The sequence below is a fragment of the Bufo bufo genome, chromosome 1, assembly GCF_905171765.1.
Source record: "Bufo bufo chromosome 1, aBufBuf1.1, whole genome shotgun sequence".
Classification (NCBI taxonomy): Eukaryota; Metazoa; Chordata; class Amphibia; order Anura; family Bufonidae; genus Bufo; species Bufo bufo.
Window position 1 is genome coordinate 262,246,224 of NC_053389.1, and position 24,935 is coordinate 262,271,158.

The 24,935-nt window shown below is 46.0% G+C and overlaps 1 protein-coding gene across 3 annotated transcripts in view; it reads right to left on the reverse strand.

Moving 5' to 3' along the window:
• Positions 1 to 5,429: 5,429 nt before the first annotated feature.
• The window catches only part of PACSIN2 (protein kinase C and casein kinase substrate in neurons 2), a 148,007-nt gene continuing 128,501 nt past the window's right edge, over positions 5,430 to 24,935 (reverse strand). For 2 of the 3 annotated variants that reach the window (XM_040439168.1, XM_040439169.1), the window contains exons 6-11: positions 23,846 to 24,021; positions 22,446 to 22,566; positions 20,711 to 20,832; positions 18,247 to 18,354; positions 15,706 to 15,896; positions 5,430 to 7,823 (exon numbers count right to left, since the gene is read on the reverse strand). In XM_040439168.1, the coding sequence (XP_040295102.1) occupies positions 7,711 to 7,823; positions 15,706 to 15,896; positions 18,247 to 18,354; positions 20,711 to 20,832; positions 22,446 to 22,566; positions 23,846 to 24,021 (831 nt within the window). In that variant the 3' untranslated portion in view covers positions 5,430 to 7,710. The remainder of the gene's footprint in view (positions 7,824 to 15,705; positions 15,897 to 18,246; positions 18,355 to 20,710; positions 20,833 to 22,445; positions 22,567 to 23,845; positions 24,022 to 24,935) is intronic. The other variant, XM_040439170.1, reaches the window with a different exon arrangement.

The following is a 24,935-nucleotide window of genomic DNA, read 5'->3' on the forward strand; positions in this document are numbered from 1 at the left end:
TATTGATGATTTTGGCATACAGCTCATGAAAACCCAAAATTCCTATCTCAAAAAATTAGCATATCATGAAAAGGTTCTCTAAACGAGCTATTAACCTAATCATCTGAATCAACTAATTAACTCTAAACACCTGCAAAAAATTCCAGAGGCTTTTAAAAACTCCCAGCCTGGTTCATTACTTAAAACCGCAATCATGGGTAAGACTGCCGACCTGACTGCTGTCCAGAAGGCCATCATTGACACCCTCAAGCAAGAGGGTAAGACACAGAAAGAAATTTCTGAACTAATAGGCTGTTCCCAGAGTGCTGTATCAAGGCACCTCAGTGGGAAGTCTGTGGGAAGGAAAAAGTGTGGCAGAAAACGCTGCACAACAAGAAGAGGTGACCGGACCTTGAGGAAGATTGTGGAGAAGAACCGATTCCAGACCTTGGGGGACCTGCGGAAGCAGTGGACTGAGTCTGGAGTAGAAACATCCAGAGCCACCGTGTACAGGCGTGTGCAGGAAATGGGCTACAGGTGCCGCATTCCCCAGCTCAAGCCACTTTTGAACCAGAAACAGCGGCAGAAGCGCCTGACCTGGGCTACAGAGAAGCAGCACTGGACTGTTGCTCAGTGGTCCATAGTACTTTTTTCGGATGAAAGCAAATTTTGCATGTCATTTGGAAATCAAGGTGCCAGAGTCTGGAGGAAGACTGGGGAGAGGGAAATGCCAAAAAGTCCAGTGTCAAGTACCCACAGTCAGTGATGGTCTGGGGTGCCATGTCAACTGCTGGTGTTGGTCCACTGTGTTTTATCAAGGGCAGGGTCAATGCAGCTAGCTATCAGGAGATTTTGGAGCACTTCATGCTTCCATCTGCTGAAAAGCTTTATGGAGATGAAGATTTCATTTTTCAGCACGACCTGGCACCTGCTCACAGTGCCAAAACCACTGGTTTACTGACCATGGTATTACTGTGCTCAATTGGCCTGGCAACTCTCCTGACCTGAACCCCATAGAGAATCTGTGTGATATTGGGAAGAGAAAGTTGAGAGACACAAGACCCAACACTCTGGATGAGCTTAAGGCCGCTATTGAAGCATCCTGGGCCTCCATAACACCTCAGCAGTGCCACAGGCTGATTGCCTCCATGCCACGCCGCATTGAAGCAGTCATTTCTGCAAAAGGATTCCCGACCAAGTATTGAGTGCATAACTGAACTTATTTATTTGAAGGTTGACTTTTTTCGTATTAAAAACACTTTTCTTTTATTGGTCGGATGAAATATGCTAATTTTTGGAGATAGGAATTTTGGGTTTTCGAGAGCTGTATACCAAAATCATCAATATTAAAACAAGAAAAGGCTTGAACTACTTCAGTTGTGTGTAATGAATCTAAAATATATGAAAGTCTAATGTTTATCAGTACATTACAGAAAATAATGAACTTTATCACAATATGCTAATTTTTTTAGAAGAACCTATAGCTAAAGAGTTAATGGAGATGTTTTCGCAAGTGGGGCTACCTAAAGAGGTTCTGACTGACCAGGGGACCCCTTTTATGTCCAAGGTCACGAGGGAACTCTGTAAGTTGCTGCACATCAAACAGCTACGGAGGTCCATTTATCATCCGCAAACTGACGGCCTGGTAGAAAGGTTTAACCAAACATTAAAAAACATGTTAAAAAGAGTGGTGTCTAAGGAATTGGAAGGACTGGGACCTCCTTCTGCCCTATCTTATGTTCGTAGTGCGAGAGGTGCCCCAGGCCTCTACAGGGTTCTCGCCCTTCGAACTGCTATATGGCAGACATCCTCATGGTCTGTTGGACATAGCCAAAGAGGCGTGGGAGCAACAACCCACCCCATATAAAAGAATTTTTGAATACGTCACCCAGATGCAGGAACGTATGGTAACAGTGTTGCCTCTTGTAAGAGAGCATATGGAGGCAGCTCAGCAAGCTCAAAGTCGGGTCTATAATCGGCAGGCTCGCGTCCGGATCTTGAACCTGGGAGATCAGGTTTTGGTTCTGGTACCAAACGTGGACAGTAAGTTCCTGGCTAGGTGGCAGGGACCCTACAAAGTAATCGAAAAAGTTGGAGAGGTAAACTACAAGGTACACCAGCCAGGGCGGCGAAAGCTGGAGCAGGTGTACCATGTGAATTTACTCAAACTTTGGAAAGATAGAGAGACTGGTACTGACAACAGCCCGCGGCCGAGTTTTCTAGGGGAAGAGGTTCTGGCCCCTCGGTCTGATGCAAGGGAAGCGGTTGCCACAGTGAAGATTGCGGACAGCCTCTCCTCTAAACAGACTCAGGAGGCCAGGGAGTTCGTCAGCAGGAACACGGATGTGTTCTCAGACCTCCTCGGACGCACTTCCACAATTCAGCATGATATTGTCACTGAGCCTCAGGCAAAAGTCTGGTTAAAACCATACCGGGTACCCGAGGCTCGGGGACAAGCCATCTTGGAGGAAGTGCAGCTAATGCTACAACTAGACTTTATTGAGGAGTCTAAAAGTGAGTGGGCCAGCCCTAGTTTTAATACCCAAACCGGACAGGACGTTACGGTTTTGTAACAATTTTCGTAAACTAAACGAGATTTCCAAATTCGATGCGTATCCCATGCCCCAGGTGGATGAGCTCATCAAAATATTTTTCTGTTTTGGACCTCACCAAAGGGTACTGGCAGGTACCCTTGATGGAGGCTGCCAAAGAGAAAACTGCCTTCATCACACCAGAGGGGCTGTACCAATATAAGGTGTTACCCTTTGGTTTGCATGGTGCCCCTGACACTTTTCATCGACTTATCGACATTGTGCTTTGTCCACATCGTCAATACGCTTCGGCTTACCTGGACGATATTGTCATCCACAGTACCAACTGGGAAAGTCACCTACCCAAAGTGCAGGCCGTAGTGGACTCCCTTTGGAAGGCTGCACTAACCGCTAATCCAAAAAAATGTGTGATAGGGTTAGAGGAGACTAAATACCTGGGGTGTCATTGGGCACGGAGTCATCAAACCCCAAGTGAACAAAATAGAGGCGATACAGAATTGGCCCAGACCTGTCACCACTAGGCAAGTAAAGTCGTTCTTGGGAATGGTGGGCTATTACATGAGATTTCTCCCCCACTTTGCTACGGTGGCCACGCCATTGACAGGGCTCTTGAAGGGAGGCAAGTCAGTGATGGTTCGCTGGGATGATCAGGCGGAAGAGGCTTTCTCCGCTTTGAAGTCGGCCCTGTGCGGGTCCCCGGTTTTGGTGACTCCCGACTTCAAAAAGGAATTTATAGTACAGACCGATGCCTCCGAAGTAGGCCTCGGTGCTGTACTGTCTCAGGAAGTCAACGGGGAGGAGCATCCCGTTGTCTTCCTCAGCCGTAAGCTCACCCCAGCCGAGACCAGGTACAGTATAGTGGAGAGAGAGTGACTGGCTATCAAGTGGGCAATCGAGTCTCTCCATTATCATTTGTTGGGGAAAAAATACCGCCTGGTGACTGACCTCTCCCCTCTCAAGTGGATGAGCCAGGCCAAAGACAGAAATGCCCGGGTCACCAGATGGTTGCTTTCCCTACAGAACTTTAAATTTACAGTGGAACACAGGGCAGGCCGGTTGCAGGGAAACATGGATGCCCTGTCCTGAGTGCATTGTCTGGCAAGTGTTCACCCCCTCAGGGTTGAACAAAAGGGGGGGGGGGGGTATGTGACCCAGTGAGGGGAATGGTCTGGGAAAACAGGTATTTTCCTCCCAGCGTGTGCTGCTGGGCTGATTTGCAGCCAGGTAGGGTCAAATACTGGACTGGATTTTAATTGCCGGTCCGAGTTTTTGGCAGCACCTGGCTGTCCTTAAAAAGGCAGCTGGGCTCAGCAGCAGGATCTCTGTGTTGGGATCTAATGCTTGGTGCCAGGTTGGAGGGCTGAGACCCATGGGCCGAGGAAACAGACCCCCTAAAGCCTGCAGTGGACTGCTGGAGGCAGAACTGACATCAAGGTGACTTGTCTTATATGAACTTTCCAATTTGTGTGAAGTAACACCAAGATGTACTTTCCATTGTGTGTGAAGTAAACACCAAAACTGCAAAGTAACGCATTATTTTGTGCATTTGCCTTAAGTGTGAATAAACACTGAAGTTTTGCGTTAAGAACTTGTCTTCTGCTTCTGTACTGTGTCCGCTTACCCTACCAGAGCGAAACCTCACAAAATTTTATTATATATATATATAAAAAAGGGTACCCGTCAAGGTAAAAGGCAGGTGGGTGCAACAGGCCAACTGGGGATGAGCAAACCCCGTATGTAGAGAATCAAAAAACGGGCAGCACTCCAAAAAGTGAAATGGAAAAAGAAATGTATTCACCCATAAGGCAATGCGACGTTTTGGCTTGAGGAAGGCTTTAGCACTGAGCCGAAACGTTGCATTGCCTTATGGGTGAATACATTTTTTATTTAACTTTTTGGAGTGCTGCCCGTTTTTTGATTTATAATTATAGATATATATATATATATATATATATATATATATATATATATATATATCTATATCTCTATCTATATCTATATATCTCTATCTCTCTCTATATAATTTTTTTTACAAAGGACGCAAACTAAAAAAAAGAAAAAACTGAGTTCAAAGCTATGTCAAAGTCAGTCTTTGAACACCATCTTGTTTTGTAATCTAAATATTTTAAAGACATATCTTTATAGGAACATAGCTCTATTCTCCTAATACAGAGCTCATGTCCCCTGGGTATACAGAGGTAAATTCTAACATTCTGTCTACCTGCAGCCACCACTAGAAGGAGTGTACTGCATACTTTTGATGCTTTGGGCTCAATAACAACACAGTAGGCAGTAAGCTCCCCCTAGTGGTAAATGTAGGTATGATATTTATTTAATGTCTGTTTTACAGTCCTGTTAAGGCACAACTGTACAGATGCTGCACATTTACAATGAAGTGGAATCTGATTCATGTGGTGCAAGGTCTAATTTGACAATTGAACAAGTGATACGGCTGCCCAGCTAGTCTTGAGATTCTGGGAACTAAAAGGGAGATGTATCAAAACTGGTGCAAAGGAAAACTGGCTCATAGCAACCAATCAGATTCCAACTTTTATTTTCCTAAGGCGTGCTGAAAAATGAAACTTGGAATCTGATTGGTTGCTATGCCAGTTTTCCTTTACACCAGCTTGATAAATCTTTCCATTTTTACCTTTATGGTCAATGTGGCAACAGATCCTAATGAAAAGCATCCATTGCCCTCCATTTTGATCTGTTAAATACTTGTGTTCATTAGTGTGAATAGGGCCTAATGCTATGACAACTCCCAAGTATCCCATGCAGGGGGGGTCTGACAAAAACTGGCTGGGGGAACACTGTACTAAACAAAAAAAACATGTGCATTATAAACAAACCCAGATAGAATAAAAATTTAAAATGAGCACACAAAAACACAGAGAATTCCAATAAAATATATTTGTATTCTTTTCATAGGATTACAGCCAAGATTCCTGGTGTGGCACAACTTACCCGAAATCCTACAAATCAGCTTTGTGTACAGTTATTTGTGCTATAGTATGCAGTAAAGACTTTCCTCAACAAACAGGTTTCCATTCAATGCATCAGAAACGTTATACTATCGACAATACATCATTAGAAGCTAGGAGGTTCCCCCGTGCCGGTCAGCCGCTCCATACTAAGGGGAGTTCTGTGAAAAGGATAGGGAGAGGGCAGGATCACAAAACAAGGGGCCTACTCTGCACACCATGGATCCACTATAAAGGTGGCCCCTGGTCATAATCAACTGTCTGAGCTTGTAGCCCTCCGCCTGAGGTATAAAAAAAAGCCTCTGTCTTCAGATACATTTCAGGAGACAACTCTATTGGGCTTATCGAGACCAAAACCATGGATGCCACTGCCCGGATCCCCTTTCTCCAAGAATTTGTGGAAGACGATTACAGTGTTTCGCTACAAGAAATCCACACAGAACTGAGAAGAAGCTTACAAGTCACCAGTTTCCAAATTACATATTCACAACACTTTTTTTTCCTTAGTTTATTACTAAAAAAAAAATTTGTTTTTGTTTTTCAGAATCACAGAATACTTAAGACTATGATACAGCAAAACTAGGAAGGATGGAAGGTCTAGAATTGATAACAGTCTTCAAGCATAGTCTGTCATGAAATCCACGAGACGACATGCGTTAAAAGATTCTCTCCGTATAGTCAATGGTTTATATATCTAATATATATATAGAGGCATAAATATGTAATTTTTTTTTAAATTTCCATATAGACAAAAACGCACATTACTCTAACACAGCGTTTGGCTACTTGTACAGTGGATGACGACATGAAGAAAGTCTTGACACATATGTAGCCTTTGAGTTAACTGGGTAAACTTGATCAACTCTGTTCTGCATCAGGTCTACAGAAGGTGGAGTCCAAGATGAACCCAAAAGCCCTTTCCCATCATTACAAGCTCAAAATAAATATGTGCATGGCTCTTGGTTTCGTTCTAGGAATAGGGATTTTCATGTAATACTTTGTCTCTGACCAACAGGAAAGTCGCCTAAAACTCATATACGAAGAGCTTTGCTTTACTATACAGGACATGATATGCAGTAGAGGAAAGAACAAGAAAAAAAAGCAAAAATAGTAATAAAATAGACACCAATCTGCACAATACAAGGGAATGTTTCATCGGACGACAAGTGAGCGCAAAGAATTAAATACCAGAAAATTGTCCCTGATTAGTAATCATTTTGTTCTAAGTGTTCATCTATTGAGGTCTGAATATGTAGATTATGAAAATCAAGTTCACCGGCAGAAGACAGGATTCAGAACTGTTAGTAGGACTGGCACATGAGGCGGCCAGGGCGAAAAAGAATTTTTTTTAATTTTTTTTCATTGGTGGAGAATGACCCAGAATTAGGTTATTAAACTCTGCCACAATTTATGGTAACAGACTTTTTAAAATTAAATACAATACTTTATTATGACCTGCTAAGGTCGGCTACTTGAATATTTTTTTTTTATATCACATGGAGACATGTGGTTGTATCATGTGATAAAACCAAGCTTATCATTTATAGTTTTTTTGTTTGCTTTTTAAAAAAAAAAAAATTTTAATGGAAGAGGAGCAGCGATCCATCCTGCAGGAAAAAAATATTAAAAAATTAAGGGGGAAAAAAAAAATTATTATCTACACCCAGCATTAAATAAGACAAGAATCTCATAAAAAAAAAATAATACAGAACCGCAACGCTTAAAAAAATATATATTCCACATTACAGAAAAGGTCACTTCTACCAACAAGTCATATGGATACATGAATGCGCAGGATCAATGCAAGGCACTGTCCACAACAGCGACCGATAATAAAATTATCTGGAAAAAAAAACTACAGCAAGAAAACAAGCAGGGCTGTTTCTTCTCAATGTGCTGATTTTGCACTAAATTGCAATGGGTCCCTTTTCAAAGTAAGAACAGCTGCCGCTATGATAACTGCATCTATACTTTGAAAAAGAGGAAAGAACAAAAAAACTAAACTTAAAATCAAAAACATCAAGATTCCCAGTTCTACCAAATGTATGCAAAGTCATTCCTAGTGTCAACCGCATCTTCCTTATATTGTAATATATACAGGTTATGTCGCATTCAGCTCATCCCCGTGAACAGATTACAGGTTATTACGAGAACTAGGTGCACGCTAGAGGCAGGGGAAGAAGGTCACTCCTATGTCACTGCACGGACTCCACATAGTTTGCAGGGTACAGCCCCACTTGTCCACTGTCCAGACGCCCTTTGCACCAGCCCTGTTCGTCTTCATCTTCTATTTTTGTCAGCTCTTCTCCTAAAAAAAAAAAAAATCAAAAAGGTGAGGGGTCATATTAATAATTCACAGAAATTTACACCACTGTGCCAAAGAAAATACTGCAAAAAAATAAAAGTGTTAATAGTTGAAATTTATACTGCAGCAGTACACCGATCCCAAAACATACAGCCAATGTCATAAAGAACTATCTGCAGTATAAAGAAGAATAAGGAGTCCTGGAAGTGATGATATAGCCCCTAAACAGCCCTGGTCTCAACATCATCGAGTCTGTCTGGGATTACATGAAGAGACAGAAGGATCTGAGCAAGCCTATATCCACAGAAGACATGTGGTTAGTTCTCCAAGATGTTCGGAACAACCTTCAAAAACTGTGTGTGTGTAAGTATAGGGTGGTCACACCAAATACTGGTCTGATTTAGATTTCACTGTTCTTTCACTTTGCATTTTCTTAAATCGATACCAATAAAACTATTAACACTTCTATTTTAGAAAGCATTCCTACTCTGCAGCATTTTTTCCACAGTACTGTATGGTATGGGTTTAAATTTGATACAGGTCACTTCCTATAGATCACGATGACCTGCTGTTGACTGCTCTGTTAGCTTAGGACAGAGCTCTGATTAATGACCGATTGTCTACTGAGATCCTGAACTCAGGTTCCTGCCGAATCAGAGACTGCTACTGTCGTTTTCACACCGTAAGGGCCCCTGCACACAAACCTTTTTTTCCCCGGTTCCATGCCTTTTTTTGTGGCCCGTATGTGGATCTATTCACTTCAATGGATCCGTATATAAAAAAACAAAACACGGAATTTACTTAGTGTGCATTCCGTTTACGTACAGTGCTGCCCATAATTATTCATACCCCTGGCAAATTTTGACTATAAGTTACTTTTATTCAACCAGCAAGCAATTTTTTGACGGGAAATGGCATAGGTGTCTCCCAAAAGATAATAAGACTATGTACAAGAGGCATTATTGTGGGGAAAAAAACATTTCTCAGCTTTTTTTCACATTTGAGCAAAAAGTGTCCAGTCCAAAATTATTCATACCCTTCTAGAAAAGCCTTTATTGGCTATTACAGCAATCAAACACTTCCTATAATTGTAGACCAGCTTTTTGGATGTCTCCACAGGTATTTTTTCCCATTCATCTTTAGCAATGAGCTCCAAATCTTTCAGGTTGGAGGGTCTTCTTGCCATCACCCTGATCTTTAGCTCCCTCCACAGATTCTCAATTGGATTCAAGTCTGGACTCTGGCTGGGCCACTCCAAAACGTTAATGTTCTTGTCTGCTAACCATTTCTTCACCACTTTTGATGTGTGTTTTGGGTCATTGTCTTGCTGAAATGTCCACTGGTGCCCAAGGCCACGTTTCTCTGCAGACTGCCTGATGTTGTCGTTGAGAATCCTCATGTATTGCTCTTTTTTCATGGTGCCGTTTACGGTGATTAGGTTCCCTGGTCCATTGGCTGAAAAACACCCCCAAAGCATTAGGTTCCCACCACCATGTTTGACAGTGGGGATGGTGTTCTTTGGGTTGAAGGCTTCTACTTTTTTACACCAAATGAAGGAAACATCATTGTGACCAAACAATTCAATTTTTGCTTCATCTGACCATAACACAGAAGACCAGAAGTTGTCTTCTTTGTCCATATGAGCTTTTGCAAAGGCCAAGCGAGCTTTTGTGTGCCTTATCTGGAGAAGTGGAACCCAGCAGTTTGGAGTGTCCGTTGGATTGTCTGCCTTGAGACATTGCCACCAGCAGAGCCCGGATTCACCAGGATGGCCTTGGTGGTGATCCTTGGATTCTTTTTCACCTCTCTAACTATCCTCCTGGCCAGCACAGGTGTCACTTTTGGTTTCCGACCACGTCCTCTAAAATTTTCCACAGTGCAGAACATCTTGTATTTTTTGCTCAAATGTAAATAAAAGCTGAGAAATGTTTTTTTTCCCACAATAATGCCTCTTGTACATCGTCTTATTATCTTTTGGGAGACACCTATGTCATTTCCCGTCAAAAAATTACTTGCTGGTTGAACAAAAACGAGATTTTTGTGAACTCACCTGTAAAATCTCTTTCTCGCTTTATTCATTGGGGGACACAGGACCGTGGGTATAGCTTGCTGCTGCCACTAGGAGGCGACACTAGGCTGAAAGCTGTTAGCTCCTCCCCTGCAGGCTATACCCCCTCCAGCCTGGAGAGAGCATATCAGTTTGTGCTTCAGCAGTAGGAGAAACCGTACCGAAACAAAACACAACCAGTAAGGACCACTGCCCAACAAAAAAAACAAACCGGACACCAGCCCCAACCGGCAACTCGGACCCACTGGCCTCATAATAAAAGAAAAAATGGGTGGGTGCTGTGTCCCCCAATGAATAAAGCGAGAAAGAGATTTTACAGGTGAGTTCACAAAAATCTCGTTTTCTCGCTCATATCATTGGGGGACACAGGACCGTGGGACGTCCTAAAGCAGTCCCCGGGGCGGGAAACAACCACTGGCCCAGAACAAAACCAACTCCCTCCGGTAAGACACTACACTGCGGCCTGCAAAACTCTGCGGCCAAGAGCAGCATCCGCCGAGGCGAAAGAATGCACTCGGTAAAATTTCGTGAAGGTGTGTAAAGAGGACCAAGTCGCTGCCTTACACAATTGAGACGCCGAAGCGTGGTGAAGGTGAGCCCAAGAAGCCCCGACCGCCCTGGTAGAGTGAGCCGTGATACCGGGAGGAGGAACCTTGCCCTTAGAGCGGTAGGCCTCTGCAATGGCCGATCTAATCCACCGAGCAATCGTCACCTTCGAGGCTGCCAAACCTTTACGAGGACCTTCCGAGATTACGAACAGGGAGTCCGTACGTCTAAAAGGGGCCACCACTGCCAGGTAGATCCGCAAGGCCCGTACCACATCCAGACGGTGGAGAGCCACCTCCCTAGGATGAGAAGGCTCAGGGCAAAAAGAGGGCAGAACAATGTCCTCATTAACATGAAACGCAGACACCACCTTCGGCAGGAAGGACGGCACTGTCTGGAGTACTACCTTGTCTTGATGAAACACCAAGAAGGGCTCTTTGGACGAGAGAGCCGCCAGTTCCGACACCCGCCGGATGGAGGTAATTGCAACCAGAAACGCAACCTTCCATGAAAGCATGCGAAGGGAGACTGATCGCAGAGGTTCAAATGGCTCGGACTGTAGCGCTACCAGCACCAGATTCAGGTCCCAGGAATGCAACGGTGGCCGATAAGGGACTGCGGTGTGAGCCACTCCCTGTATGAAAGTCTTGACCGGACCCAACACCGCCAGTGTACGCTGGAAAAAAATGGAAAGAGCAGAAACCTGACCTTTCAGCGAACTCAGAGCTAGTCCCAGCTCTAAACCCGCCTGAAGGAAAGCCAGCACCGTAGGGAGGGAAAACTGCCTGGGAGGAAGATCCCTGTCCTCACAGAATTTGAGGAAAGATTTCCACGTCCAATAATAGATCTTGGCGGAGGAGGGCTTCCTAGCTCTAATCATCGTGCGAACAACCGCATCGGAGAAACCTCTTTGCTTCAACAGGAAGGTTTCAATAGTCACGCCGTTAAACATAGCGTATTTAAACCCTGGTGGAAGACTGGGCCCTGTGAGAGCAGGTCGGCCTGAGTGGAAGGGGCCACGGCACGTCTCCCAGAAGAAGAATGAGCTCTGAGTACCAAGCTCGACGAGGCCAGTCTGGGGCGATCAGAAGCGTCTGAATGTCCTCCATCCTGATTCTGCATAGGATCCGAGGTAGGAGCGGTAACGGAGGGAACACGTTCAGAAACGTAAAGTTGTCCCACGGAGCCACGAGGGCGTCCACGTCGTACGCCATCGGATCTCTTGCGCGAGACAGAAAGCACGGGAGTTTGTGATTTAGCCTGGACGCCATCAGATCCACTTCCGGGCGTCCCCACCGGAGACAAAGGTCCTCGAACACCTCCGGATGGAGAGACCACTCCCCCGAGTCCACCGCCGTTCGGCTGAGGAAGTCCGCTGTCCAATTGTCCACACCCGGGATGAATATAGCTGAGATCACCGGAACATGGGCTTCCGCCCACTGCAGAATTCTTGCGGCCTCGTTTATCACCGTCCCGCTGCGAGTCCCCCCTTGGTGGCTGATATAGGCAACCGCTGTAACGTTGTCCGACTGTATCCTGACCGGACGGCCCTGCAAGTAGGGGGTCTAATGGCAGAGGGAGAGGTAGATGGCCCGGAGCTCCAGTATATTGTTGGGCTGTCCGGGTACCGAAGACCCCTCCCCAGCCGCGGAGGCTGGCGTCGGTCGTGACCACCGTCCATGACACTGGAAGAAAGGACTTCCCCGAGGACAGGTGGTCCGGTACCATCCACCAGCCAAGAGCCGCGCGCACTGGGTAGGACAGAGAGATCTTGAGGTCCAGCGAATCCCGGGACTTGTCCCAGGAGGAAAAAATGAGCCTCTGAAAATCCCTGGTGTGGAACTGGGCGAATGGAATCGCCTCGAAGGAGGCCACTATCAGGCCCAGTACTCGCATGCAGCTGCGAATCGACACCCTGCGGCGCTGAATGAGCAGACGCACCGTCCTCTGAATGTCCGATCTCTTGTCCAGTGGTAGACGCACCACGGCAGCCTCAGAGTCCAGTGTCATGCCCAAGAATCTGATCTGAGTGGTGGGAGACAGGCATGACTTCCTCAGGTTGATTATCCACCCGAAGCGAGTGAGGGTGCTCATCGTAATCTGAAGACTCTCTTCGCATTGAGCCGCTGTAGGTGCCTTGATTAAGATGTCGTCCAGATACGGGAGAAGAGTAATGCCTCTGGGCCGCAGAATCCCCAGAAGAGGGGCAAGAACTTTTGTAAATACTCGCGGAGCCGTCGCCAGACCGAACGGCAGAGCGACAAACTGGTAATGAGCTGCCTGGATGGCAAATCGAAGGAACCGTTGGTGGGCTGTGGCGATGGGGATGTGAAGATATGCATCCTGGATGTCTAAGGACACCATGTGCTCCCCTTTCACCAGTGAAGCAACCACGGAACGGAGGGACTCCATCCTGAACCTTTGAACCCGCAGATAACGGTTCAACAGTTTTAGGTCCAGCACTGGCCTCACATCGCCCTCCTTTTTGGGGACCACAAACAGGTTGGAATAAAAACCCGTAAACCGCTCCTCCAAGGGAACAGGGGAAATAACCCCCCGTGAGAGAAGTGACTGGACTGCGTGCAAAAGAGCCGCGGCCCGGATGGGATCCCTGGAGGGCTGGGAGAGGAAGAAGCGGTTGGGGGGAAGAGACCTGAACTCTATTTTGTAGCCCGAGGAGACAACCTCGAGCGCCTATGCGTCCAGAATATGGGCGTGCCAAATCTCCTGAAACAGGAGAAGACGCCCCCCCACCTGTGAGGGTGGGGACAAACCTTCATGCTGAAGGCTGCTTACCTGGGGATGTGCGAGGCTGCTGAGGCCGCGGACGCCAGGCCTGCTGGGGCTTAAAGGACGGTCCTTTCCGCCGATCCTGATTGGGCGGCCCCGCCGCTGAGGTGGGTGCTGAACGGGTGCCCGAAAAGCGGCGAAAGGACTGAAAGCGAGAAGATGAAGTTCTGGACTGAAAAGGCCGCTTTGCCCTAGGTTGGGGCAGATGGGTGCTTTTTCCACCCGTAGCCTCCGAAATAATCTCATCTAATTTGGACCCAAATAGCCGAGACCCCGAGAACGGAAGCCTCAACAGGGGGGCGCTTAGATGAGGAATCGGCTTTCCAGGCCTTGAGCCACAACTCCCGGCGGATGGAAGTGGCGAGAGCTGAGGAACGGGCGATCATAGTCCCAGCATCCAGAGCCGCTTCACAGAGATATTTCCCTGCCTGAGAAATTTGGAGCGCTGACGATTGAAGTTCAGCGGGAGGGAGGTCGGACGCTATGTCCTGGTTCAAACGGAGGTCTAGGCGTTTCGGAATAATGAAACGCAAACCTGGCTGGTCCCAAGCCTTCGTGACAACGATAGAAAAATAGTTGTGTAATGGAAACGATTTGGGGTTCTGCTTCGTACGCAGAAATGACACCCCTTGTTGGCTAGTGGAGGGAAGGTCCTCCTGAACCTGGAAGGTGTCCCTTATTGCCGATATCAGGCTATCCACCATGGATGCAATCTGAGAAGAGTGCTCCGGATCCATATCTGCATCCGAATCCCCAAGCTCTCCTTCTGACAGTGCGTCGCCTAAAAGGGAGGACGCCTGTGAATGGGATCCAGGAACAGGGGGAGATGCTGAGGAGTCAGAGGAGGAACGGGTGCATGCTCTGGAACGCTTACTAGGAAGTCTGCCTCTGGTTTGTGCGCTCTGCGACTGTGCGGGTTGCGCCGGTGGTGATTTCTCTACCAAACGACCCAGCAATGAAAGGGTGGAATGGGAGATTTTTGAGAGGTCTTCCACTGCCCGTGACAGGGACCTTGCCCAGTCTGGTTCCCCCTGGACAGGCCGCTCCAGGGCTTCTGTGGGCTGTTGTGCCCTAGGGGGATGTCTCTGTGCAGGTTTCTGACATGCAGAGCACAGTGATAGTGACTGACCACGAGGGAATTTCTCCGAACATAAGGAGCAGGCATAGTAAGTGGTCCTACAGGGTGCCTGGTGGGGGTCAGACATGGTCAAATCTCCTGCTGGATGGGGGTATCGATTGCCTACCAGTATGGAGGTCCCAGGTCCTGTGTCCTACCCACGCAGCGCCGAGGAAGAATCAGGAAGCTGAATCAGGGTGGGAGAATAAGCCACGCCCCCTTCCAGCCGGGACCGGCAAGCCACGCCCCCTTCCAGTCCAGGGTTGGCAAGCCACGCCCCTTCCAGCCCGGGCACGGCAGCCTAATGCTGAAGTGAGGTCAGAATGCCTATGTTCCCCATGTCCGACCCTGACCGCAGCGGTACTGGAACCGCTGTGGCTGAAAGGTAATGTGTGCTATGCCGCCGCCTCTAATAAATAGACCCGATATGCCGCAGAGCGGCCGTGCGGCGAGAGCAGCGAGGCCGGAGATCGGGCTGACGGACGGGCGGGCAGGGTTCTCCTGCAGCTAGGGGGATGAAGCAGATTACTTCCCTGTCTTCATCTGTGTTCTTCACCCTATGATGCAACACCAGCAGGGCCAACCTATGACCGCTGGCACCATGCGACAGGGGTCCGGGCAGAGAAGGGCTGAAGAGAGGGTGGCCCTCTTGCTGGGGGGAAGCAGGGGAGCGAGGCTGCCCTGGTCCACTTTGCCTTCTTGGGGGAGGCAAGGCGGTGACTTAGATACACCGGCCAGCCTCCCGGGGATACAGGGACGCAGGCGACCCTGTGCCCCCTTCCAGTAGTCTGTGACTTAAAGATAAAAATAATAAAATCAAAAGAAAAAACAGAAACGCCACCCTGCAAAGCAGGGAGGTCTGTCTCCTACGACACTAAGCTAAAAACTGATATGCTCTCTCCAGGCTGGAGGGGGTATAGCCTGCAGGGGAGGAGCTAACAGCTTTCAGCCTAGTGTCGCCTCCTAGTGGCAGCAGCAAGCTATACCCACGGTCCTGTGTCCCCCAATGATATGAGCGAGAAAGTAACTTTAAGTCAACATTTGCCAGGGGTATGAATAATTATGGGCAGCACTGTATGTCCGCATGTCCATTCCGCAAAAAATAAAAATAGAACATGTCCTATTATTGTCCGTATTATGGACAACGATAGGACAGTTCTATTACGGGCTGGATGTCCAGTTCCTCCGATCTGATGGAGCAGCAGGTCGGGCATGCATCCTGCTGTTCCGTTCAATCTCTATGGAACTGGCTGTGCTGAAAACATATCAAGACTAGAGGAGCAGGTCTGAAGATGGTGCTTTGTGAGGATGCCCTATATGAAAACAACATATTGGACAATATCTGAACACAGTCATTTCCTTACCAGCTTTGAAGCTAAGCTCATCTGTCTCCTGCCCCTCATAGTCATACAGTGCTCTGACCCGGACCTCTGTTCCACCAGAAGCCTCTTCATCAAATGGGTTGCTGTCTCCATTGGCGTCATTGCTGGTGAAGGGGTTGCTGGATTCGTCATCGGACCACTCAGTGGGATAACTTTTTTCATAGCTGCTGACGCTGGAATACAAGTAGAGGACAGGTAAGACTCTACAGGCATGGATGAAGCTGCTATAACCACCCGGTACAAAGAGCAGGCAGACCTAAGCATTATGTGGTCAGCGTCACATGTGCTCCAGCTTTACAGATAAAAACAAAAAGGCTGGTTAAGTGAATAGCACTCATGCATATAAGTCAGCTTAGACAGAAATAGGAATTATGCCTGATGGTAAAATACAGCTATAACTGGCCTCCTTCTAGGGGAGCAAATTCTGTGCTTATCAATTTCTAACCATATCCCAATAGTGGCCAGAACTCTGATACAATTCTCCAAATCCCCTGCATAGACATAAGTAAATGACCAAATTCTGGCTGCCTACAGCTGCCACTAGAGGGAGCACTTCACATAGTAGTCATTGAACAATAATAAACCCACATTCGGTTAGCTTCCCCTAGTGGTTGCTGCAGGCAGATTTGTAGTGAGGCTGTGTGACAGAAAGCAGAGTATCCAACAGAAGTAGAGATGAGCGAATTCGCTAAAAACTTTGTTCTAATACTGTACAGAGATCCATCTCTGTACAGTATTAGAATGTATTGGCTCCGATGAGCTGAAGTTATTACTTTGCAAAGTCGCGCGAGACTTCGTGTAATAACTTCGGGAATTAATTATTACTGTAAAAAAACCTTGACACTGAACTGAGTGGTACCACTCAGAACCAAACTCGAGTTCGCTCTAAACCGGAGAACAAAGCTCCAACGGCCTGATCACGGGTCAGTTAAACCCACAGTCAGACTGACACCTCTGTGAAACCCACAGTTGGACTGTGACACCACCTATTCTTCAATGCGTTGATCACTTTGCAGGTACTGCATCCTTACTGCTGGGCAATGCATTACTGTACCTGACTATCCCACCTGTTTTGCTGATGGTCGTGGCCTAATATATTAGAGGTACGTCTACATAGTCTTCCCCATGGGATCTCATTGTACTGAGCTTCCATTACCCTGGGTTGCTGACTCAGGGGAGCACTCAATAACTAGTGCAGCTGCCTCTACAATGTTATAAAATAACATGTGCTACATAAAAACCACAGTCATTACAGTAGGTTAATTACTCTGAACACAAAAATCCAGTGGAAGTGTTTTTCCCATAGAAATAAAATAGTGCTTGGCCTCCACAACACGGGATTAAAAGAATTCTACCCCAGCAGTAACATTTCCATATGAACCTTCCTTCCACATCACATCATTTTCTAGGGCGCTGAATGCAGTCAGTGATGCAAATTAGGCACCTTTTCATTCATCTAAGGCCAAGTCTATAAAGCCCTGTCCCTTAAGGGCTATATTCACACGACAGTTAACGGTCACCACCAACTGAAGTCAATAGGACTATTCCCATGCCCTTTTTTTTTTTTTTTTTGCGGCCATCAAAAAAAATAGGAAATTTTTTTATTATTTTTTTAAGCCATTTTCATGGCCAGACGGACCCCATTGAAGTTAATGGGATCATTTTGGGGGACATTATAAATGCTGGGAGCCACTATGGGGGACATTATAAATGCTGGGAGCCACTATGGGGGACACTATGAATGCTGGGAGTCACTATAAAGGACATTATAAATGCTGGGAGTCACTATGGGGGACACTATAAATGCTGGGAGTCACTATAAGGGACATTATAAATGCTGGGAGTCACTATGGGGGACATAGCAGTCAATTATTGGAAACAAACCATTCATTCCTGATAAATGCCTGCTTGGTACAAGAGGTGAGAGCACCATTTACGGCAACAATCACCTCCGCTGTATGGAGCCAAGGCATCGCTCAATCCCCACACACATTCATTGTTTTTGGGTAGAAACGTACTGGTTAGACGCATGATCTGCAGCCCAGAAAGGATGATTAAGGTGACCACAACAGCCTTGAATTCACCCAAAGAACAAGCATTTGCTCATTCGTTGGGTGATCAGCGGCACCTCTACACAGGACAGTAATCATTGGCCTGTGAAAAGGGACCTTTAGATGCATTTGCACCTATTAAACTGTGGATGGCGTGGTGTTATTCTAAACCATTTACGTTGCACATAGCTGGCACAAGGGGAGAAAACCTTTAAAAGCCCAGAATGTGGGAACGGAGGTTTCAGACAGACCCTAGACCCACATGCCAGTTTCCAGTTAATAAGCATCATTAATAGACATCAGGAAAAGAAAATGTTTGTTAGTGTCCGGTGCTAGAGGGAAAACACTGTTAAGGAGAGGAAGTGGAAGGAGTAGAGTTTCATGCGCTGTGCTCCGTGGCTCCTGTCTCACCACCCCTATGGACAAACAAGTGCAGACTAGAAGAGACAACACGGAAGATGGCATCACCAACTTTTTAGTTTTACTGTCCTCCTTCTCAATGATACTGTTCGTCTCCTCCTCGTCCTCAAACGGGTTGTTACTTGATTGTGTGGACTGTACTGACTGGACACTAAGATGGCTATGTGGGAAGAAGAGAGCAGGCACATGAAACAACCAAGCGGGATATGTCTTGGTAGGAAAGAGCAGTTCTATACATTACATATGGGAAGTACACAGTTTATATCAACGTTATCTACACAGGAGTTGTGCTAAAATCATGACGTAGACATCCAACCATCACAAAGTACTCACACTTTCCCACAAGGAAACATTGACCTTATGTGCAAGTCACATTAATACCACAATTTAGCCGACTAAATGATGCCGTCAGGCTCCTCCTCTACTTGTCCAGACATTACCTTTGAGAAATCCCCCCTTTCTATTGTTAGGATATGGCCACATGGCTGCAGATTCGCCACAGTAGAATTGCAGAATGAAACTGGTGGAAGACCCGCTGCGATTCCTGCAGGAATTTCACTGCAAAAACTGCCCATATCCTCTGGATAGGTCATCAGTATCTGATTAGTGCAGGTCCGACACCCGGGATCACCTCCGATCAACTGTATGAGAAGACAGCAGCGCTCACAGTAGCGCACTAGCCTTCTCTCTGCTTTTCCTAGGCCAGTGACGACATGTTCATTTATCGCTCACATGGCCAAGGCACAGCTCACCCTAATATAAGTAAATGGGGCTTCTATTAAATAGGATGATCTCAGCATGTCCCACTGATGGGCAGTACTCTTTGTTGGAAAGGGCCATGTCTATATAATAAAAGAACAAAGAAAAAAAAAAAAGAGAGAAAAAGAAAAACACAAAAAAAACAACACACTACAAACTAGCATTTAAGGATTTAAGGGGTTGTCTGCTTTTTTTTTTTTTATAGTTTGGTCATCAATATCAGATTGGTGGCCGCTGCTTTCTCACTTAAATAGGAAGGAGTCACTGCAGTTGCGACGGCAAGCAAGTAAACAATAACGAGAATGCAGCGCTCGTACAAGATGATTGTACAGCTGATCGGTGGGAGTGACCCAGCCGATCTGATATTCATGACCTATCCTGGGGGTAGGTCATCAATAGGGAAAAAAAATATATATATATAAAAAATGAAAAAGCAGCCAACACCCCTTTAATCCCCCTTACAGCGATATCAAACTTGTATAGTTTTTATTTAGTTTTTTTGTTTAATTACTTAAAAAAAAAAAAATGAAAAAAAAACTTTGGGGGTGTAGGGGAAATCTAAATTTTCTGACAACCATAGCTTTTTTTATATTTTGGTCTACAGAGCTGTATGAGGGCTTGTTTTTTCCAGAACGAACTGTAATTTTTATTGGTGGTATATACGACTTTTTGATCACTGTAATCTAATTTTATTTTATTTATTTATTTTGGGAGCGGGCGGGCGCAGGATGACAAAAAAGTGGCGAATCGCGTGTCTTTCATTTTGCTTCCTGTAATGGTGTTTATTACACATTACATTTAGTAAAAAAAAAAAGAAAAAAAAAAAAAAGAAGTTTAGACAATTGTCATATGTGGCAATACTTTTTTTTGTTGTTCTTTATATATTTGATGTAAAACTGGGAAAGAGGGGTGATTTTACCTTTTAATATTTTGGTGTTTTTTAATATACATTTTAAACTTTATCATTTTTTATTTAATAACTATTAGCCCCTTAGGGGGCTAGAACCAGGGATCTTTTGATCCCTTCTCCTATTCACTCTAATAGAGATCTATTATGGTGAATAGCATTCGGATACGCTCCCTGCTGAGCTGTGCCTCATGCAAAGCACAGCAGGGAGCTTACCATAGCAGGCCTGGTAAGCTTCAGAAGCGCTCAGAAAGCAGAGGGAGCTGCATCTTGTCTTGTGGTATTTCTGAGAAATAAGACTTTTGTTCATTATGCAAATTAAGGCTTTGTTGCCCTGAGGAGCTGAGGTGCATGAGGGGCTAGGCCCCATCTGTTGGTGTACTGAAAGCCTCATTTAGATAAAGAATAAAAGCCTCAAGTGGACACCCACTGCAGCTTCAAAGCTACATGCATCTGAACACCTTCTTGGCAAGGTCACAGCTTTAAACCGAACCGCCGGTGCACAAACGGCAGGCAGACAGCACAGGGCTGCCGGTGGACTTTTGGAGTGGTGTCAGTGCCAAAATACCGCTGGCAGATTCTGCAGTGTTGTCCTAAGTTGTCAATTTCCCTGCAGTGCCACCACAGGGTAACTGAAGCATTTCATGGTACCCACTGAAAGACGCTGAAGCGATTAGCTCATGGTACTGAACTGAGATCACCTGTATATGACCCTTAACAAGGTACATAGATTTGGGTTTTCTAAACCAATCACCTCCTTCAGCAACATGAGTGCCACGTACAGCTATTCTAAATAATACCGTGAACTAGCCAGGGTGCTAGATGGAGAAAGACACATGAGCAGACCCACCTGCTGTGTTTATTCTGCAAAGACCCCTCGCCCGCTTGACTGATTCCAGTTAGAGTGACCCCCTCTCCAGGCTTCTTCTTCTCTCTTCGGCTCAGGGTACGGTTTAAGTCAGCAGACCATTCCTACAAAGGGTTAACCAAAATTAAATGGAGTGCCTATTCAGCAGTACACCTCTCTATCTATTAGGGGGGCACTATCACACAAAGTAAGTAATAAAGAATATCTGCCCGAGCCAATAGGCCATTTTTATTTTCTCTTGAGAGAAAAGCAAATGAAATAGAACGTGTCATGCAGCATGCAGGGAGACCGGAGGATGGTGGATATAGTCACGGGTGGTACAGGGGGAAAAAAAAAACAAAAACACTGGATCGTGATCGCGTAACTAGAGCACGAGGAGAACCCACCACCAGGTTGCCATGACAACACAGAATATCAGAGAGCATTAGGCCTAAAGCTATCCAGTCGTGTTACATGCACCATTAACGTCAGTACAATCTCTTCCTACATCGCGTTCTTCTGAACAGCTCCATATTAAAGCCAAATGCCAAACCTTAAAGATTTACATTTGCAGAGAAAAGGCAATCTGCTATTACAGCTGTTGACCACAGCGGGGCAGCAGTCGTGTTTGCAGAGGTGCTATGGCCAGCTCCAACTCCGTCTCTCCCATCACATGCCTACTTATGCGTTAAGCGCACTGTAAAAACTGAGGTTTCCTTTGGACTCCGCATTTCACATCCAGTCACCATCTGAACGGTGGGAACTACAAACACCAGCACAACCTGCTATGTATTAAAGGGATTGTACAGCATTAGAAACTATGGGTTTCATTTTTTTTCCTTTTCCCAGAGAGGGCACCCCCGTTATACATCACTCGTGTACGCTACTGCATCTCATCCTCATTGAAAGGAGCCGAGCTGCCATATCTGAAACAACCTATGGATACCGTTTGCAACATCTGCCCCATACAACCTCCATCACTACGTTAACCACCCTTACACCGCTTCCACGCAGTCAGTGTTTGATCAGTGATTGTGAGCCAAAACCAGGAGAGGGAGCTACACAGACATAAGGCATAATGGAAAGATCTGCACCTGTTCTGTGTTTAGACCCGAGCCTAGTTTTGGCTCAAAATCACTGACCAAACACTGATGTGTGACTCCTGAGGAACCACAAATATCAGCTGGTCATGAAAGGAAAGGCATGCCACATAAAATCCTAAGAATAAACCAAAGATATAGCCTACATAAAAAAAACAAAAAACAAAACATGGGTGCTGGTGTCCCCACCCAATAATCTTGCTGTGCTGCCAAACACAGATAAGACATATGTAAAGTGAAGACGTTACTTACTTCATCCTTATGTCCGGCAAGGCAAGAGAGACAGGACGAGAATTATTCACATTGTGATATAACATGTTCAGATCTAATAATAATTCTGGTGGCATGGTATAACGAGATATGTGCCAGCCATCGGTAACCCTCCCTGTTATCCAACTGCAGTGAGTCATTAAAGGCGGCATATAGAACGTGGTCATCCTCGCTGGGAGGGGGGCCACCGCTCTGTCCTTGAATTCTCTGCATTGCTGATGGATCAGTGTGACGACAAAGGTTAGGATTGTGAAGGAATCAGCATTTTTACGCTGGAGAGAGTTCTAGACGTGCCATCAATATACAGACAACAGATCCCATCCCAGATCCCCCCCCCCCATGACCGGTGCCAGTCCCTAAGATCTCACCTCGAACTGGGGCCAGTTCATGGACATTCCGGGCCCGTGATTGTTCTTGAACCACTTCAGGTCCTCTAGAACGTCTGCCGTCTTTATGGAGTACTCCAAGTCTCTGTATATACTGGAATAACTGAGGAGGGGAATCATCCATTACATTTGCGGTACTCATTTCTCATAGTTGTTACCCTTACTAACTCGTCCGTAAATCAGCCGCTAGGTGCACAGGCTGCATATGGAAATGATCAGTAAGGTCTTTACAGTAGACACGTGACAATGCTGCATGCGTGTCGCATCACACAGACAGAGAGAGGATAGAAGTACCCTTCAATGGCTTTAAGCAGGTAAACCATACCTATCTATACCCAAATTTCTATCTACCTAATGGCTGTACCCTCAGATCGCTGCCACAGATTCGCACAATAATTAGACCCACTGTCATTCAGTGGGGCTCAACCTTGCCGTTTCTGAGAGAACTGACATGACATCCACTCCACAATTTTTTCCCTCTGTGCAGCTGAAAATCCATGCAGAAATTTTCTAATGAATGTAAATGGATTTTGAACCATACCTTACCTATCTAAATCCATACAGATCTTCCCCATCCTTATCGCCTCCATGCATCCAGGTGTCCCCATCCATCTCCTCCATCCACCTATCCATGCATCCAGGTGTCCCCACTCATCTCCTCCATCCACCTATCCATGCATCTAGGTGTCCCCACCTATCTATCCAGATCTCCCCTTCCTCATCTCCTCCATCCACCTACCCATGAGTCCAGGTGTCCCCACCCATCTCCTCCATCCACCTATCCATGCATCTAGGTGTCCCCACCTATCTATCCAGATCTCCCCTTCCTCATCTCCTCCATCCACCTATCCATGCATCCAGGTGTCCCCATCCAGTCCTCCCCATCCAGTCATCCATCTATCCAGGTGTCTCCATCCAGTCATCCATCTATCCAGGTGTCTCCATCCATCCACCCCTACAGGTCTCACCATCCTTATCTCCTCCATCCACCTAGCCATCTATCCAGGTGTCCTTATCCAGTCATCCATCTACCCCTACAGGTCTCACCATCCTTATCTCCTTCGTCCACCTAGCCATCTATCCGGGTGTCCCCATCCAGTCATCCATCTATCCAGGTGTCTCCATCCATCCACCCCTACAGGTCTCACCATCCTTATCTCCTTCGTCCACCTAGCCATCTATCCGGGTGTCTCCATCCAGTCATCCATCTATCCAGGTGTCTCCATTCATCCACCCCTACAGGTCTCACCATCCTTCCAGATGTATCTCTATCGATCCAACTATGTCTATTGATCCATCGATCTCTGTCTGTCTCTATAATGTTCATGTCTCTGCACCATAAAAGCATTTAACCATACGGTAACCTGGATAAAATCTATTACCTGTCCATATTGGACAGATCGAGGTGCTTCTCAACATCCAGCAGTAGATCGCGGAAGAAGCGGAGTCTCTTATCCTCAAACTGCTGGCACTGCTCAAACACTTGCTCCATGTTTTCCATGTACTGTGGAGTGGCGCCGTCCAGGTCCTTCAGAGACTTTTCATACTTCTCTTTGGTCTAAGAGACAGAAGGGCAGAGTCATCAGTCATTTACACTTCCGCATTTTCCAAAAGTTATTGTCCACCTTTAGATGTCCCTGCACAGTCTGACACTGGCAGTACAGATTGGATAGTGTCAGACTTTATAGGGATCCCCCCCAACTGGTTACACACATCGGAACCTTCATTGCAAACTGCTTGTAATGTATTCATACCTTCTAGCAGGAATAATAAAGTAACAACCCATTACACAGCGATAAGAATAGATGCTCCAGAAATCTATTTCCTCCTGGAGGTGGACTTCAGTTCTGGCACGTGGACAGCAGAAGCTGCAACAAATTTATTGAGAGGTGTGCACCTCTTAATAAATTGGTCGGATCTTCCTCCAGGGTGGTTTTTACCAAGACTGGTGTATGAAATGCCAGTCTTAAATAAATGCACAAAATACACCAAAAAAGGACCGTGCAGTGTGATATAGGTAATGTTAAACATGTCACTTATGGCCAAGGGCCCAGAAGAAATCCCTCTTCTATCACACCACAAAAAGTCACTTATTATTCCTCGTTTTAAAATTATAATAAAGTGTGAATATAGAAAAGAAAATCCTTACAATGTTTGGAGGGATTTAGGCCACTTTCACACTAGCGTTTTTGCTGGATCCGGCAGGGTTCAGCAAAAACGCTTCCGTTACTGATAATACAACGATCTGCATCCGTTATGAACGGATCCAGTTGTATTATCTTTAACATACCCAAGAAGGATCCGTCATGAACTCCACTGAAAGTCAATGGGGGACGGATCAGTTTTCTATTGTATCAGAGAAAACGGATCTGTCCCCATTGACTTGCATTGTGGGTCATGATGGATCCGTCTTGCTTCACATCCCAGGACAGAAAGAATACCACAGCATGCTGCGGTTTGCTCTCCGGTATA